Source organism: Mustela lutreola, chromosome 2, assembly GCF_030435805.1.
Source record: "Mustela lutreola isolate mMusLut2 chromosome 2, mMusLut2.pri, whole genome shotgun sequence".
Lineage (NCBI taxonomy): Eukaryota > Metazoa > Chordata > Mammalia > Carnivora > Mustelidae > Mustela > Mustela lutreola.
Genome location: NC_081291.1, coordinates 182,562,469 through 182,581,665, shown reverse-complemented (window position 1 = coordinate 182,581,665; position 19,197 = coordinate 182,562,469). Strand labels below are relative to the sequence as shown.

General features: G+C 36.3%; 1 protein-coding gene and 1 pseudogene across 1 annotated transcript in view; one reads left to right on the top strand and one right to left on the bottom strand.

Annotated features, from left to right (window-relative positions):
- Nucleotides 1-19,197, bottom strand: part of PROS1 (protein S) — a 67,074-nt gene that overhangs the window by 36,927 nt on the left and 10,950 nt on the right. Inside the window, exons 2-3 of the mRNA XM_059164415.1 lie at nt 3,552-3,709; nt 428-452 (exon numbers count right to left, since the gene is read on the bottom strand). Of these exons, the coding sequence (XP_059020398.1) occupies nt 428-452; nt 3,552-3,709 (183 nt within the window). The remainder of the gene's footprint in view (nt 1-427; nt 453-3,551; nt 3,710-19,197) is intronic.
- LOC131826084 (U4 spliceosomal RNA) lies at nt 17,388-17,567 on the top strand (annotated as a pseudogene).

Below are 19,197 nucleotides of genomic sequence, written 5' to 3'. Positions count from 1 at the left end.
ACTTACTGGATGGTCATTCTGCAACATATACATATATTAAATATTATGTTGTATACATGAAACTAATACAATGTTATATGTTAACTATATACCAATATTAAGAAGATAACCCATGATAACCATATGCTTCTAAAGAATGTCCTGATACCTAAATATAATTTATCATCAGCCCATGGACATTTATGGCAAAGTCAGGAGAATAAAAAAGACTAAAAGTCAAAATGCCAGACAATAATTAAAGAACCATTTCAAATTTGTTTACGTGTCCTTAAATAAAAGGACAGCAAGACTGCTTATAAAATGAACTCTTATGCCCGAGGCTAATTAAATTATATTGGATGGAATAGATGAGTGAAAGATTGGACTTGATCAAATCTAAATTCCCTTCTATCTCTATGATTATATGATTGAGATTCTTTGAACTTACCTAAGTATTTTGGATAAAAATAATCCTAGAAAGAAAGGAAAGACAAAATGTATTTTAGCAAGCCTAAATTTCACTAAATAGTTAAAACTTAATTTTATAATGTGTTTTATATTAAATATGCAAATATATCACATATAACTATCATTTCCACATTACAATATTCTTGCTATACTAAAATATGCCAGGAGTAGATAACTAATAACATTAAGCCAATATGACACTTAGCTTAAATCAATATTGAGCAATAAAATCATGTAACAAAAGCTTCTAAACTGAAAACAGGTTCTACTAAAGATGTTACATGCAATATATGCTCTCTATTTGTAAATTCTTTAATTTTTCCATAATGATCAGATACCTGAGGGTTTGGGAGGGGAGAGGGGGAGGGGGATGGGTAGGCCTGATGATGGAGGGCACATATTGCATGCAGCACAGGGTGTGGTGCATAAACAATGAATTTTGGAACACTGAAAAGAAATAAAATAAAATTAATGGAAAAAAAAGATCAGATACCCATTTGACACCTTTCATGTCATGCTGATTACACATGCCACATTTAATGTTGAATAGAAGTGACATAATTTGAAGTGAATTAAACTGAATATTCATCTTTTAGCATCTTACGTACATGTAATACCTTATTATAAATTGGTTATGTACCAAAAGTTTGTCTGTAAATCGGTAATTTGGACTAAGGAATGTACTTTTCCAAAGGGAGGAAAAATGTTAAAAATGATTTCTGAGGGTACAGTTCTTAGGCTGGTTCCTCAAAGCTTTCTTAGGCCATAATATATCTAATGTGTAACATTAACAGCACAAGAATACTTCACAAGAAACCAGTGTTTCTAAATAAAAACATACTCAAGTAAGGAATATACTTCATCCAGTACAGAGCCAAAGTCACTCTTGTCTTCTCTCACATATAAACCTAAACAACAGTTGTCCACTCATTTGTAAGGGTGGGATCTCCCACCAAGTAATTCGAATACTGGTGTTTTCTTCTACAGAACAAAAGCCAGGAAGACAAGCAACAATGAATGGGTTCAAAAGGAGACGATATGAATGTGAAAGGAAGATATTAGGGACAGCAGGGAGTGTGGACTAGGATATTAGGGATGTGGACAGGGAGGGGATGGGGCAGGATAGAAAATGAGAAGCAGGGGCACCTGGGTGGCTCAGTTGGTTGGGCGTCTGCCTTCAGCTTGGGTCATGGTCTCTGGGTCCTGGGATCCAGTCCCATGTGAGGCACCCCACTCAGCAGGGAGTCTGCTTCTCCCTCTCCATCTACCTCTCCCTCCAACCCTCTCCTCCATTCATGCCCTCTCTCACTCTCTCTCAAATAAATACATAAACTCTTTAAAAAAAAAAATGAGAAGCAGTCACAAATGTTTCTTTTTCCCTTCCCTTTCATTTCTCCCATTTTTTTCTTTACTCCCTCTGTCATCTTTCTGTTTTGTATATGAGACCAATGTCAAAAAGTGAAGGGGAGGAAGCAAATAAATGAGTTTCCCTTCTCCACTACTTTCCCTCCTCTCCACTATGGTTTTCTACCTCACTCTTCATTTGCCATTCAGTGGCTAAGCTACAAGAACATACATACAATGTTAGAAGTATATACTCAGGTATTTAAGGGCTATGCAAGAATATGATATCTTAGGGATATAGGCTTGCCTTAAATGATCCAGCAAAACAAAACTAAAATTAGACTGTGCGGGGTTGAGAATAGGCAAAATAAGAATGGTGATTGCTGATAATTACTTAATTATCAGCAATAATTAATAATAAATAATACCAGGGGAGGTGCATGGGGGTTTATCATACTGTTCTGACTACTGTGGTATATCTTTAAATTTCTATAATAAATAATATTATATTATACTGTATTATAAATGTATATTATATATATAACATATATATGTATCCTACACAATAAGAGTACTAATCTGCTATATATTGTGAAATAATAAAATATTCTGTCTTGTCAATTGCTTATCCACAAAAAGCCACAAAACTCGCTCAATCCTGCAGAGTATTAATTCTTTGGTATCTTGGAAAAAATATTCTTTGAACCTAAGTAGAGAGAAAAGGATTAAAGAGGAACTCGGGAGAACACAAGTTGTTACTGTCTTGAGCAAGTTCTCTAACTATAGACAAATGTTCCTGCTCATAATCTTTCATCCAGTCTCATGGTCCCAGAAGCCATGGCTGAGCTAAAGGAGCTACTTTGTATTTGTTTTCTTCCTCATTTCCTTTGGGTTACATAGTTCATGTCAGGAAAAATATCTGAGGTAATGCTGAAGATTATCAGATTTGAATTCTCAAGGTCATCTTCATCCTAATTTTTAGAGGCACTATTTATAATCCTGTTTTCCACAAGGCATATTAGAAAACATCCTTCCCTAGGAAAATTAGGAGACTAAAGATAAGGTCTGGGGTCCCGTGTTTCTGTATGATATTAGTGGTCTTTATGATTAAATTCTTCTAGACTAACTTGGAAAAATTTATACATTAAATTTATAAATTCTAACACCAGGAATTAGTGATCATATTAAGTGGGTTCAGGAAACTTCCCAAGGCTTTATGGAAAAAAAAAATTTACTTCAGGAATATGGTACTATAATGAATTCTTTCGTAAGCAATCACTGAGTACCTACATTGTACCAAGCTCCAGATTAGGTAGCACTGTCTTCTAAAGCCTGGTTAAAAATGTCAATAGAGAGATTTAATGAGGTATAGTGATAATACAGTCACACACACACACACACACACACACACACATTATACTTGAGATACCTTCTTCTCCACCTACCTAATACTACCAAATTCCAATTGGGAAGAAAGTATTTGCAAACCATGAGGTCAAGACAACTTGCTGATAATAAAGTATACTCAAATTATAGTTCAGCTAGTACATAATGCTTTGGCAGTAGTATCTTTCTAACAAGCCCACTTTTCTCCGAAGTTACTTTCTTCTGAAATGATTCAGTGGTTACATGTAGAAGGCAATATACACAATCATTAATTTCAAAAAGGAACACAAGGGAACACAGACTCAAGATGGAAATGTTCAGTCTTTCATTGTATGTCTAGGTATGCTAACTTACTAGATTTCATTCATTCTTACCGTTTCGGGGTCATTTTCAAAGATCTCCCTGGCTTCTTCTTTATTGCATAATTCTTCAATGCATTCTCTTTCAAGATTACCCTTTTTGGTTTCTTCAAACATAGAATATGCACGGCGTTTCCTAACCAGGACTTGTGAAGCATCCTGCTTTGACAAAACTGAAGGAAAAAATAAGTTTTTATAAACAAGCTTTTCATTTCTCCATCTAAAATATGATATTTTATTAAATAAGTGAGAATTAAAATCGTCTAATTGTGAACTGCATAACATTTAAAATTAGTATAGGAGAATTGAGAAGAGAAATATGCAGATACATAAGCACTTTAACAACTCAAAGAGCAGGTTTGGTGGGCAAGTCATAGCACTTGTATAATGATCTTCACAAATCATTCAAGTTCATGCATGAGGCCAAACAAACCAGACAATATTTAATGTTTACCTTATTATGACTACACTGGGAAAAAGCAACATGCTGAAACAACTGTATCAAAAGTTACAGCCCACATCTTTAAAGTTAGAGTAATAAGCTTTCTCAATTTTACTGGAAAACCACATGACCTCTGTAAAAATAGAGCAATGTGGGAGTACAGCCTAAGGAGCTATTTAAAAGATACTTGATGAGCTAAAAAATTTGATTTATTCACACAAAGGGGAAATAAAGATCTTTGGGAAAAGGAAGATCATGTGCAAAGCATAAAATATAGAAGGCAAAGAGAAAAAATTTGGTAATATCAACTGCATAACAAATTTCAAACAGCTAAGCAGCAACAACAAAAATTACAAAGTTCAACATCAAGTGATAGGCTGGAAGAAAACATTTCATGATACAGACTGGAAAAAGATTACATTCAAAATGTATAAACAGGGTGCCTGGGTGGCTCAGTGGGTTAAGCCTCTGCCTTCGGCTCAGGTCATGATCTCAGGATCCTGGGATCGAGTCCCACATTGGGCTCTCTGCTTGGTGCGGAGCCTGCTTCCTCCTCTCTCTCTCTCTCTGCCTCTCTGCCTACTTCTGATCTCATTCTGTCAAATAAATAAATAAAATCTTTTAAAAAAAATGTATAAACAACTTTTGCAAATTGAAACAATAACAACAATAATAATAAGCCAATGAATATTAATAATGTGTGCAAGATTAAATACAAAATAATATAAAGAAAACACTATAATCAAAATCATACAAACATCACTAAAGAGGAAAATAAAAATGGCCAATAAACATGTGAAAAGACGTTCACTACAAATTTTTTAAGTAGATTTTTGCCCATTAAATGTGCACAAACTTAAAGGACTGATAACATCAAGTAATGGTGAGAGTAAGGGGAAACAAATATTCTTGTATATCAGTGGTGGGAATATATTCTGCTAAGCATTATTTTAAGGTCATCTGGTAGTAGCTGAAAATTTAAGGCACACATACTCTTCAATTCAACAATTCTGCTTCTGAGGATGTCGTGCAGATATGTACCTGTGCTGGAAAAGGTGTATATAGAATGTTTGTTGAAAAACTGCAATATCAAAAAATTAAAAACAATCTAAATAACTCTCAGGAAGGGAAAGGAAAAATAAACTACAATACATCTGTACTGTGGGATAATATGCACCTATCAAAAAAAAAAAAAAAGGAACATATTCCTCTATTGAAGAGCTTCAAAATATATTATTAAATTAAAAATGAAAATTATAGAATGTCATACTATCTCACAACCCTATGTATATCAGGCATACTTGTAGATATGTATATATCATCTGGACAGATACACAGAAAATAGTTTGGAAAGACACTCAAACTACTGATTGCAATTATGTTTGAAGAAAAGAATGGACAGTATGAAGCTTTGGCTTTATTGTTTTAGCAGGTAAACAACATTTTTTTAACAACATAATTTTTAATGAAACTTTTTAAAGGCAAAATAAAACCTAAAAAATTTTTTAAATCCTGATTCAAACCATAATACTGCTTTCACTAAGATAATCAAGTAATATAAACAGATAAATCTGTTTTTCTCCTTTTTATCTTATTACCTGGAAAAAATATGACAATAGAAGGAAGAAAAAGAAAAGCAAAAGTACTAATTAATCAAGTCACCATAACTATTATCTGAGTAACTGAACATCTTTCAAGAGTGTAGTAAGTAAAGTTACTTTATTTCTCCTACTTGCCAAAACAGAAGTTTAAATGTGATGACTAACGAAATAAATAGTGTTCAGGTTATATTTTTAACCCTATGTCTTACCATCTTTATCTCTGTTCATTACTAAGATTGAGATTAAATCAAGGCTGTGTGTGTCCAACAGATGTTGTTCTGTGAGCACATTACCTGCCAAACGTATTACTGACTGATAAATGGTAGCCCTATCCACAGTGAAAGAATCTGACACAGTCAGTTATCTCATTTATTTGAAGTAGTTTTAAGGATGCTACTTTATAATAAATATAGCAAAAACTGAACTCTTCTGAACCTCAAAGCAAATATGTATCTTTCTGGGGAAAAAAGTATCTTTCCCTGAAAGATAAATACAGTGATGCAATAACAAACAAACAAAAAAAATCAATGTCAAATGCACTTAGAAAACTAACCATTAACATCACTCTTTTGCATTTCTTTCTTATGGAATATTAAACTTTGGAATGTAGATATTAATATTGACATTTAAGTGCATCTCTTCCCCTACAAGTGACCACTGCAGGACACAGACCATGTTTGATAACACGAACAATATTCACACTGCAAGAGGAAGTTCTCAAGCATCCAGAGAGAACTAAGGCAAATATTTAGAGGAATGCTCACATAAATTTATAGGAGAAGAAAACAAAATGGCCACCATCATTTTATAGAAGATGAAACGCACATAAAGACCCTGCAGGATAGTTGCCCTAAATTATAAGGAATAGCAAAATTAGGACTTAGATCCCAATGTACAGATCCCAAGGTACCGATTACTATATGCTGTTTCTCAAAAAACAGAGGTTTCATTTTCTTCACTGATTAGAGGAATCTTAAAAAGGAAAATTTTTACACCTCTACCCTAAAAGATAACGAAATTAACAATAAAAATCTAATTTGGGGGGTTCCTGGGTGGCTCAGTGGGTTAAAGCCTCTGCCTTCAGCTCACGTCATGATCTCAGGGTCCTGGGATCAAGCCCCACATCAGACTCTCTGCTTGGTGGGGAGACTGCTTCCCCCTCTCTCTCTGCCTGCCTCTCTGCCTACTTGTGACCTCTGTCTGTCAAATAAATAAATAAATAAATCTTAAAAAAACTAATTTTGTCTAAATTTGAATGCTTATATTTTATTTCATCTAGGTTCAAGCCAATAATGTTTTAGATTGGCAAGGTACTTAATAATTTTCAATGTGTGTATTATTTCATTTGATCATCACATAAATAATGCCATAAGTCAGAGGACAGAATTATCACCCCCACTTTCCTTGAGTTACTTGAAGAAAATGAAGCTGAAAGAGGTCCTATGATTTGGCCCAAGCCCATAGAGCTAGGATGTGCTGCTAATGGAACAAGAATTTAAATATACCCATCCTCCTAATCCAGTGTTCTTTCCTTCTCTATACCTGCCACTCAAATGCCAACAACGTATTTGGTTTTAAAAAAGAAACTATGTGGTTGTGGCATGGACAAGTTTGATATCTTAACTAAGACATTTACTGTCCTATAGGAAATAAAACCACCCATTTAATAAGTTTGCTTTCAAAGGAATCTACTATTCCTTGTAAAAAAAAAAATACAAATATGACATAACAGATCCAAATTAAGAATTACAGAACTGTAGGATGACCAAACTTTGTGGGTTAGAAGTGCTTTTACTGGCTGCCTCAGTCTATCTACCCCAAAGCATCCACCCTGCTGCACTGCAGGAATGTCCCCAAAGTTCCATTATTTATCATAACAGTCATGGTATATAAGCAGGTAATGTCCTTTTTACATTATCTCCATTAATACTAATCACAAATGTTCTAAGTAGACAGTAATTTTACCATATTATGCATGAACAAATGACAACTCCAGGAAGTTGAGTCAACCTTACCAAGTTGACACAGCTGGGAACACAGCCTGTCTCCAAAACCCATTTTCCTTTCACTACACTGTCACTTCTTTCCTACACTGTCTCTAATCACTTGTTTCACTTCTTTGGATTAAGAAGTTTTTCAAGAAAGTCTGTTAAAGCCCAAGTATGTTGCTTGAAAAGTGTTACCTTCAGCTTCATAGTTTAGGTATAACGTTTAGTTATGAGTTTCAAGTTTCTAACTTTCAAGTTAGAAGAATGACTTAACTATTTACACTGTTAACTTATCTAAGTTCTCCCTCTTCAAAATAGGGACCATAGCAGGTTGAACAATTATGTCAGTAATATAACCATTGTTCAAACACGAACTAAAACTCCTTTTTGAAATTGTCTTAACAGCTTTCATATGTTCCCTTTAATATTTTCTGTGAGGACAAATCTTTGGTTTTTGAGCATAAGATTTGATTGTCTTATCTTCAAAAAAGTCACTTATTGTCACTGGTACTTCATAAAAGCAGACATAATAAAGGTAGTGGGATTAACACTATCTCTGGTCAGAGAATTTCCCAGGGTGTTCAATTCAGTTCCATCTGGTCAAGGGAAGGTCCTTTCCCGGGACCCTCTTCTCCCACTCAAGTGTTCAAAACTGCTACTCTGTCCAGAGGGGTGGTAAGGACCACGGATCTGCAGGTTGCCCATTACTGATCAGAGAAGAGGGAGGTCGCCGACGAAGGAGATCTAAGCTTTAGGATAGCCCATCGTCTGAATCTTTGCCATTCTGCTCTTTTGTCCTTTTGCCAAGATGGTTCTCACATTCCTTCTTCCAAAGCTCTTCTCTTTTATAGTTTGCTTTCTGTCTCTCTTTTTCCCAGGCCCTACTTGTCTGGCATCCCAAGAATGAAAAACGACTCCTAAAAAAATGTGTCTGAGAAGAAAATCTCCCACTAGCATTTGGGTTGGCAGGGTGTTTGAATCTTTTGTTTCTGATTCAGTGTGGGACGAAGCAGGAGGAATTGTTTTCAATGTACAAATAGAACTAGATAATACTTTGAGATGTAATTATGCTTCACGTGTGTCAACTGTTGAACTGGCATGTTTCCTTTAGTTCAAGTCTGAGGAAAAATAGAACTGCATGTAATACAGAAACACCATTAACTAGTAATGATGGGAAAACATATGTCCAGAAGTTACCAACTATATTTAAAATAGTAATAATAAAATAGTAATCAAATGTAAAATCTTTCATTTTATTCATAAAGATTTCTACCACAGAAGACTTTTAATTGAGGAGGAATATTTAAAAATGTGAGGATTGCAAGGACTATGAAAACAAAAAGACAGATTTTTAATTAAGTGTTTGTTGGCCTATATATTTATTATCAATTTTTGGAGAAGTTTATGTCAGCCTTCAGAAAGAAATGCCACGTCTGGATGCATGTTACACTTAAATCTTTTTTAAGTTAATTTTTTAAAGAGAACTATTATACGTGCTTTTCTCTAAAGTTCTTTCTTTTGTTTCTATTGAGGACTAGGCTGCTGAGCAACTGATTCTTCCATTACTATGTTAAAGGTTAGAAAAGTATTAAAAAAAGTATTTCTGGGTGAAAGTGCGCATCCATTCTTCAAGAAGGCTAAGCAGTAAATAGACTGATGAGAAATTCGTTAAAAGAGTCCAAAGTCATAAGGATAGATCTGGGTAAGAATTTAAATCTGGGGGGAAAAAAGAGGAAATAGATCTGAGTTATATGTTGTATATATAAAGATAGTGAGTTCTAAAACATTTGGATTAAAAGAGACGAAGGCTGTTATTTATTTAGTAGTAGAAAAGCCATTGGTGCTATTAAAATGTGACTACCCCCCACCCACCCACCCAATTCTGGCTGAACAGGGAAACAATGCCTGAACTGTTTAGCCACAACAGGAGTGACACGGACCTCTCCTTACTCGGAGATTTAATTATAACTTTAATTTACAGTCCCTAGTCTAGAAAAAAAGAATAAATCAAACACTCTGCCTTTGTTTCCCCAAGGTTAAAATCTCGACTGTATCCATAGACAGAGAAAATGGTGCACATCCGTTATCCTTTCCAAAATAACAAATACTTTTACCCACAAGGCAGAACAGGCAGCTTATTACTCCCTGCCCCCCCACAAAAAACAACATAAACAAAAACAAAACAAAAAAACCCAAAACACAACATTAATCATCTCTTTCATTTGCTCTGTCTGCTCTCAGTGAGTGTTAAATTATAGTACTTCGTTTGAAGGGACTCAGAGCCAATTTCGGCAAGGTATGGACAGAGATGTTATAGCGTCTTTCCTTCTCGAGATAACTACACTGCAAACTGACTACCTTCCTGAGGCTCTAGCACGAGGCCTCCTTTCTGACGAGCAGATCTTTCACACAGTCAGCTTTCCTTGTCTTTTTCATCTTCGACACACTAGGACACCAGAACAGCATCTGCTTTTGACGTCATGTACCAAGAGGTTACAGCGCAGGAAAAGTTGTGTTTTTGTTCTATTTGACCTATTTGTTAGCATAGCATCAATTAATATTATTAGTTCACTGGCCTGTGTCTGTGTTTATGTTTGGAAAAGCAACAGGCAAACTGTTCCTGGACATTTTGAAAGGCGACAGTGAAAGAGCTGGCCTAATTCTGCACTATCTTACTTCCTTCAATATCTCCCAGATATAAAACAAAGCTTAGAAACACTCTAGATGCAGCCCCGTTGACTCTTCTGACATATTTTTTTAAGTGCTGATGCGGAAATGAGATTATTTGGAATATTGGTATAGTACTGAATAGGTGTTTATAATTCAATTTCTAAATTTCTGCCAGAACCTCAGAATTCCTTGTTGACTTCCTGGCCATAAGACACAGTCTAAATAACAACAGAATAAAATAATTTATTAAGGAAAGGGGAGAAAATGATTGAGATAAGGATTTGGGGAAGAAGGATAATAAAACAAGCAATAAGGAAAAGTACATTTAACATACAGAAACTCAGGCTCACCTTAAAAAAAATGGCTACAAAGTTAAAAAACAAAACAAAACAAAACAAAAACCCACTTCTTCCCTTCCACAGTTACAACAATAACAACAAAAAGAACCTGTGTTCTACTTGACAAGGCATACGGACTGTATGTTTGTCATTATGATATGAATGTTTGTGTCCACCTCCCCGAATTTATATGTTCAAGTGGAAATCCCCAGTGTGGCTCTATTTGGAAAAAAGGCTTCTAAGGAATAATTAAGGTTAAATGAGGTCATGAGGGTGGGACCCTAATCCTACATGATAAATGTTTTTATGAGAGGAGACATTAGTGAGCTCTCTCCCTGGAAGCATACAGGCCCTGAGGAAAGGCCATGTGAGAACATAGTAAGAAAGCGAGGTCTACAAGCCAGGAAGGGAGCCCTCCCTAGAAACTGAACTGGTCAGAACTTTCACCTTGGATTCTCCAGCCTCTCGAACTGTGAGAAGATAAATTTCTCTTGTTTAAGCCATATAGTCTGTGGTATTTTGTGAGAGCAGTCCAAGTAGACTAATGTATAAAGCAAGGAGGTTAGTGACTATTTTTAGCTGCTCTTTAAAGTGAATGGATAAACTGAAAAAGAGAATGGACTACTTCTCTCCCACCCCAAAAAGGCCACCCCCATTTTTATTCCTATTACATTGAGACAGATTTAAAAAGAAGTTAATGTTCAATGTTGGCAAAGATGAGAACAAGTAGGCACTCTTTTTGTTTCCACATCTTGCCACTCCTTTTTTTTTTTTTTTAATTAACATATAATATATTATTTGCTTCAGGGGTACAGGTCTGTGAATCATCAGTCTTAAGACAATTCACAGCACTCACCACAGTACGTACCCTCCTCAATGCCCATAACACAGCCACCCTAACCCTATCCTCCCACCCCCCCAGCAACCCTGTTTGTTTCCTGAGATTAAGAGTCTCTTACGGTTTTTCTCCCTCCCCAGTCCCATCTTGTTTCATTTTTTCCCCTCCCTTCCTCCCAGAACCTCCGCCCTGCCTCTCGAATTCCTCATATCAGAGATATAATATAATTGTCTTTCTCTGATTGACTTACTTCACTTGGCATAATACCCTCTAGTTCCATCCATGTCGTTGAAAATGGCAGGATTTCATTTCTTTTGATGGCTGCATAGTATTCTGTTGTGTATGTATGTATGCATGCATGTGTGTGTGTGTAGTATTCCATCGTGTGTGTGTGTGTGTGTGTATCACACCACCTCTTCTTTATCATTCATTTGTTGATGGACATCTCGGTTCTTTCCATAGTCTGGCTATTGTGAACATTGCTGCTATAAACATTCTGGTGCACGTGTCCCCTTTGGATCACTACATTTATATCTTTAGGGTAAATACCTAGTAATGGGATTGCTGTGTCAAAGGGTAGCTCTGTTTTCAACTTTTTGAGGAACCTCCATGCTGTTTTCCACAGTGGCTGCAGTAGCTTGCATTCCCACAACAGTGTAGAAGGGTTCCCCTTTCTCCGCATCCTCACCAACGTCGGTCATTTCCCGACTTGTTAATTTTAGCCATTCTCACTGGTGTGAGGTGGTATCTCATTGTGGTTTTGATTTGTAGTTCCCTAGTGGCAAGTAATATTGAGCATTTTTTCATGTGTCTGTTGGCCTTTTGGATGTCTTCTTTGCAAAACTGTCTGTTCATGTCCTCTGCCCATTTCTTGGTTGGATCATTTGTTCTTTGGGTGTTGAGTTTGCTAAGCTCTTTATAGATTTTGGACACTAGTCCTTTATCTGATATGTCATTTGCAAATATCTTCTCCCATTCTGTCAGTTCTCTCCTGGTTTTGTTGACTGTTTCCTTTGCTGTGCAAAAGCTCTTGGTCTTGATGAAGTCCCAATAGTTCATTTTTGCCCTTGCTTCCCTTGCCTTTGGCGATGTTTCTAGAAGAATTTGCTGTGGCTGACGTTGAAGAGGTTGCTGCCTGTGTTCTCCTCAAGGATTTTGATGGATTCCTGTCTCACATTGAGGTCCTTCATCCATTTTGAGTCTATTTTTATGTGTGGGGTAAGGAAATGGTCCAGTTTCATTTTTCTGCATGTGGCTGTCCAATTTTCCCAACACCATTTGTTGAAGAGACTGTCTTTGTCCCATTAGACATTCTCTCCTTCTTTGTTGAAGATTAGTTGACCACAGAGTTGAAGTGCCATTTCTGGGTTCACTTTCTTTCCATTGATCTATGTGTTTGTTTTTATGCCCATACCATACTGTCTGGATGATCACAGCTTTGTAATAGAACTTGAAGTCTGGAATTGTGATGCCACCAAACAAGGAGGCACTCTTAAACCTACTTTTTTTTTTTTTTTTTGAAAATTTTTTTATAATTTTTTTATTTTTTATAAACATATATTTTTATCCCCTGGGGTACAGGTATGTGAATCACCAGGTTTACACACTTCACAGCACTCACCATAGCACATACCTTCCCCAATGTCCATAGCCCCACCCCCCTTCCCCCAAACCCCCTTACCCCAGCAACCCTCAGTTTGTTTTGTGAGATTAAGAGTCACTTATGGTTTGTCTCCCTCCCAATCCCATCTTGTTTCATTTATTCTTCTCCTACCCCCTTAGACCCCATGTTGCATCTCCACTTCTTCATATCAGGGAGATCATATGATAGTTGTCTTTCTCTGCTTGACTTATTTCACTAAGCATGATATACTCTGGTTCCATCCACGTTGTTGCAAATGGCAAGATTTCATTTCTTTTGATGGCTGCATAGTATTCCATTATGTATATATATATACCACATCTTCTTTATCCATTCATCTGTTGATGGACATCTAGGTTCTTTCCGTAGTTTGGCTATTGTGGACATTGCTGCTATAAACATTCGGGTGCACGTGCCCCTTCAGATCACTACGTTTGTATCTTTAGGGTAAATATCCAGTAGTGCAATTGCTGGGTCATAAGGCAGTTCTATTTTCAACATTTTGAGGAACCTCCATGCTGTTTTCCAGAGTGGTTGCACCAGCTTGCATTCCCACCAACAGTGTAGGAGGGTTCCCCTTTCTCCACATCCTCGCCAGCATCTGTCATTTCCTGACTTGTTTATTTTAGTCATTCTGACTGGTGTGAGGTAATATCTCATTGTGGTTTTGGTTTGTATTTCCCTGATGCTGAGTGATGTGGAGCACTTTTTCATGTGTCTGTTGGCCATCTGGATGTCTTCTTTGCAGAAATGTCTGTTCATGTCCTCTGCCCATTTCTTGATTGGATTATTTGTTCTTTGGGTGTTGAGTCTGCTAAGCTCTTTATAGATTTTGAACACTAGCCCTTTATCTAATATGTCGTTTGCAAATATCTTCTCCCATTCTGTCGGTTGTCTTTTGGTTTTGTTAACTTAAACCTATTTTAAAAGCAAATTTTCAGGGAGAAATCTAACAATATGTATTCAAAACCTTTAGATATTCAGTTAAACATTCTATTTCTAGGAAATTAATCTGAAGAAATGAACAGGACATATGTAAAGAAATACGTATGAATATGTGCATCATAATATTATTGATATAAACAAAACATTGGAAATAATCTAAATTTCCAACATATGGTTTTGATTAAATATATTATGATGAACATATATGAAGGAAAATTATAATCTATTTTATAGTGTGACAGATATTTTTACAATTTTGTTCAGTTACTCACTTATAGTACATCATTAGTTTTTGATGTAGTGTTCAATGATTCATTAGTTACGTATTAACACCTAGTGCACATCGCAACATGTGCCCTCCTTAATACCCATCACCCTGTTTACCCCCTCTTAGATCATTTCCCAGGGTCCACAGTCTCTCATGGTATCTTTTTCTCTCTGATTTCTCCCCCTTCAGATTTCCTTCCCTTCCCCTGTGGTCCTCTGTGCTATTGCTTATGTTCCGCATATGAGTGAAACCATATGGTAATTGTCTTTCTCTGCTTGAGTTACTTCATTTCACATAACCCTCTTCAGTTCTATCTATGTTGATCCTTTCTGATGCTGAATAATATTCCACTGTATATATGTACTTCATCTTCTTTACCCATTCATCTGTTGAAAGGCTATTGTGGACATTGCTGCTATGAATATTGGGGTGCATGTGCCCCTTCTTTTCACTACATCTGTATTTTTGGGGTAAATACCTAGTAGTACAATTGCTGGGTCATAGGGTAGCTCTACTTTTAACTTGCAAAACCTCCATACTGTTTTCCAGAGTGGCTGCATTGCATTCCCACATGTCTACGTGGGAGGGTTCCCCTTTCTCTACATCCTCACCAACATTTGTTGTTTCCTTTTTGTTAATTTTTGCCATTCTAGCAGGTGTAAGGTGGTAGCTCATTGTGGTTTTGATCTGTATTTCCCTGATGGCTAATAATGGTGAGCATTTTTTCTTATGTCTGTTAGCCATTTTTATGTCATCTCTGGAGGAGTGTCAGTTCATGTCTTCTGCCCATTTTTGACTGGGTTATCTGTTTTTTGAGTGTTGAGCTTCAGAAGTTCTTCATAAATCTTGGAAATCAGCCCTCCAACTGTAATGTCATTTGCAAATATCTTCTTCCCTTCCATGGGTTGCCTCTTAGTTTTGTGACTGTTTCCTTTTCTCTGCAGAAGCTTTTTAGCTTGATGAAGTCCCCAAAGTTCATTTTTGCTTTTGACATGCCTTTGGAGACATGTCTTGAAAAAAGTTATTGTGGCCAATGTCGAAGAGATTACTGCCTATGTTCTTTGATTCCTTTCTCACATTGAGATCTTTCATCCATTTTGATTTATCTTTGTGTATGGTGTAAGAGAATGGTCCAGTTTCATTCTTCTATATGTAGCTATCCAATTTTCCCAGCACCACTTATTGAAGAGATTGACTTTTTTTCCATTGGATATTTTCCTGGTTTGTTAAAGATTAGTTGACCATACAGCTGAGGGTCCATTTCTGGAGTCCTATTCTGTGCCAGTGGTCTATGTGTCTGTTTTTGTGCCAATACCATGCTGTCTTGGTGATCACAACTTTGTAATAATGAAGTCAGGCAACATGATGTTCCCAACTTTGGTATTTACTTTTTTTTTTTTTTTCATTATTCCTGTGGAGATTTGGGGTGTTTTCTAGTTCCATACCAATTTTAGGACTGTCTGTTCCAGCTCTTTGAAAAATGCCAATAGTATTTTAATAGGGATGGCTTGAACGTACAAATTGTCCCCTGGCAGGATGGACATTTTAACAATGTTTACTCTTCCAGTCCATGAGCAAGGAATATTTTCCCATCTTTTTGTGTCCTCCTCAATTTCTTTCTTAAGTGTTCTGTAGTTTCTAGGGTATAGATTCTTTACCTCTTTGGTTAGGTTTATTCCTAGGTATCTTGTGGGTTTTGTTGCTATTGTGAGTGGAACTGATTCCTTAATTTCTCTTTCTACAGTTACATTGCTAGTGTATAGAAAAGGAACTGATTTCTGTGTATTGATTTTGTATCCTGCCATATTGCTGAATTGCTGTATGAGTTCTAGTAACTTGGGGGGTGGAGTCTTTGAGGTTTTCCACATAAAATATCATGCTGTCTGCAAGGAGAGAGAGTCTGACTTCTTTGCCACTTTGGATACCTTATTTCTTTTTGTTGTCTGATTGCTGAGGCTAGTACTTCTAGCACTACACCAAACAACTGTGGTGAGAGTGGGCATCACTGTCATGTTCCTGACCTTAAGGGAAAATTTTCAGATTTTCCCCATTGATAATGATACTCACTGTGGGCTTTTCATGGATGGTCTTTATGATATTGAGGACTGTTCCCTATACTCTGAAAAGTTTTAATTAGGAATGGATGCTGTACTTGGTCAAATGCTTTCTCTGCATTTCTCAGAGGATCATATGTTTCATGTATTTTCTTTTGTTAATATGCTTTATCACATTGATTCATGAATGTTGAACCACCCTTGCATCCCAGAAATAAATCCCACTTGGTCATGGTGAATAATCCTTTCAATATACTGTTGGATCCTATATGCTAGGATCTTTTTGAGTATTTTGGCATCCATGTTTATCAGGGATATTGGTCTGTAACTCTCCTTTTTGATGGGATCTTTGCCTGATTGGGGGATCAGGATAATGCCAGCTTCATAGGAGGAGTTAGAAGTTTTCCTTCTGTTTCTATTTTTTGAAACAGCTTCAGTAGAATAGGTATTATTTCTTCTTTAAATGTTTAGTAGAATTCCCCTGGGAAGCCGTCTGGCCCTGGATTTTTGTTTTTGGGGGAGGTTTCTGATTACTACTTCAATTTCATTATTGGTTATTGGCCTATTCAGATTGTCTATTTCTTCCTGTTTCAGTCTTGGTAGTTTGTAAGTTTCCAGGAAAGCACCCATTTCTTCCAGGTTGCTTAATTTGTTGGCATATAGTTGCTGATAATAATTTCTAATAACTGTTTCTATTTTCTTGGTGGTGTTCATTGTCTCTCCCCTTTCATCCATGATTTTATTAATTTGGGTCCTATCTCTTTTCTTTTGGGTAAGTATTGCCAGTTGGTTATTGATTTTGTTAATTCTTTCAAAGAACCAGCTCCTAGTTTTGTTGATCTGTTCTACTGTTTTTCTGGTTTCTATTTCATTTACTTCTGGTCTAATCTTTATTATTTTGCTTCTCCTGCTTGGTTTAGGTTTTATTTGTTTAGGTTTATTTATTATTAGGTTTTATTTGTTGTTCAGCTCCTTTAGTTTGTGCATTTAGAACTTTTCTAATTTTCTGAGAGAGGCTTGGATGGCTATGCATTTCCCTCTTATGATCACCTTTGCAGTATCCCTAGCTTTGCGCAGTGGCAGTATCGTAGCCAATGAGGTTTATCCGAGGCGCGATTATTGCTAATTGAAACCTTTGCAGTATCCCATTGGTTTCAGACTGAAGTGTTTTCATTCTCATTAGTTTCCATGAATTGTTTAAGTTCTTCTCTAATTTCCTGATTGATCTAATCATTCTTTAGAAGGATTCCCTTTAACTTCCAAGTGTTTGAATTCCTTCCAAATTTTTTCTTCTGATTGAGTTCCAGTTTCAAGGCATTATGGTCTGATAACATGCAGGGAATAATCTCTGTTATTGTTTGTTATTGCCTGAGACCTGAGCTGTGACCTAGTATGTGGTCTATTTTGGAGAAAGTTCTATGTGCATTTGAGAAGAATGAGTATTCTGATGTTTTGGGGTGGGATATTCTGTATATATCTACAAAGTCCATCTGGTCCAATGTGTCATTCAAAGCTCTTCTGTCTTTGTTGATCTTCTTTTAGATGATCTGTCCAATGCTGAGAGTGGAGTGTTAAAATCTCCTGCTATTAATGTATTATTGTCGATTTGATTCTTTATTTTGGTTAACAGCTGGTTTATACAATTGACTGCTTCCATGTTGGGGGCATAGATATTTACAACTGTTACATTTCTTATTGGATAGACCCTGTGAGATTGATACAGTATCCCCCTGGATCTTTTATTACAGACTCTGGTTCAAATTCTAATTTGTCTGATGTAAGAATCACTACCCCAGCTATTTCTTTAGGTCTGTTGGCATGATAAGTGGTTCTCCATTCCCTCACTTTCAGTCTGGAGGTGTCTTTAGGTTCAAAATGAGTCTCTTGTAGACAGCATATGGATGGGTCCTGTCTTTATATCCAATCTGAAACCCTGTTCTGTTTCATGAGAGCATTTAGGCTGTTCACATTGAGAGTTATTAAAGTGTGACAGATTTTACTGACAGGAAAACCATCATCATATTTTTAGGTGAAACATCAAACTAAAAATATTTTAAAAAATAGTATTAGAGCACAATTCCATTCTTGTATGTATGTATTTTAATTTCTAAGAATATATATATGCAGACAACATAGCTTAGAAGAAAACAGAGCAAAACATTACTCTGGCTAGTGGGACTACAGATGCATATTTTTTTAAGTGCATATCTGTATTCCCAAATTAGATTATATTAATCACGGAATCCCTGAATGGTTTTAAAAAGTTAGGGAGTCAACAGGATATAGCTAGTAGTTAAAGCTGGAAGAGATGTTCAATGAGGCCAGAAGACCAAAATGGAACCCAAGGAAACTTTAATATCTAAGGGAAAACAGAGATCTTCAAAACAACAGAAGTAGAATGAGTAACACACAAATACAGAGAAAGAAGATTTTAAGATAATATTTATAGACATAAAAGGAAGTCAATTTCAAAAAGATGTTTCAACAGTGTCAAATGTTGCAAAGAAGTCATTAATAATAGGAGTCCCTAGGTGGCTCAGTTGGTTAAGTGTCTAACTCTTGATTTCTGCTCAGGTCATGATCTCAGAATCCTGAGATCAAGCCCTGCCTGGGGTTCTGCATTGAGCATGGAGCCTGCTTTGGATTCTTTCTCTCCCTCTCCCTCTGCCTTGACACTCTGATTCCTGCTCATGTGTCTACATGCTCTCTCTGTCTCTGTCTCTCTCAAAAAGGTTATTAATAATAATTACCATTAAAAAATAATAATGATTACCATTATTTAGAATGACAGCTAACATGTAGTTGATTTAACAATAGGACCATTGTTAACATTCCCAATCACCAACACCAGTGGGAGGGTGAGAAGGAAGAGAGG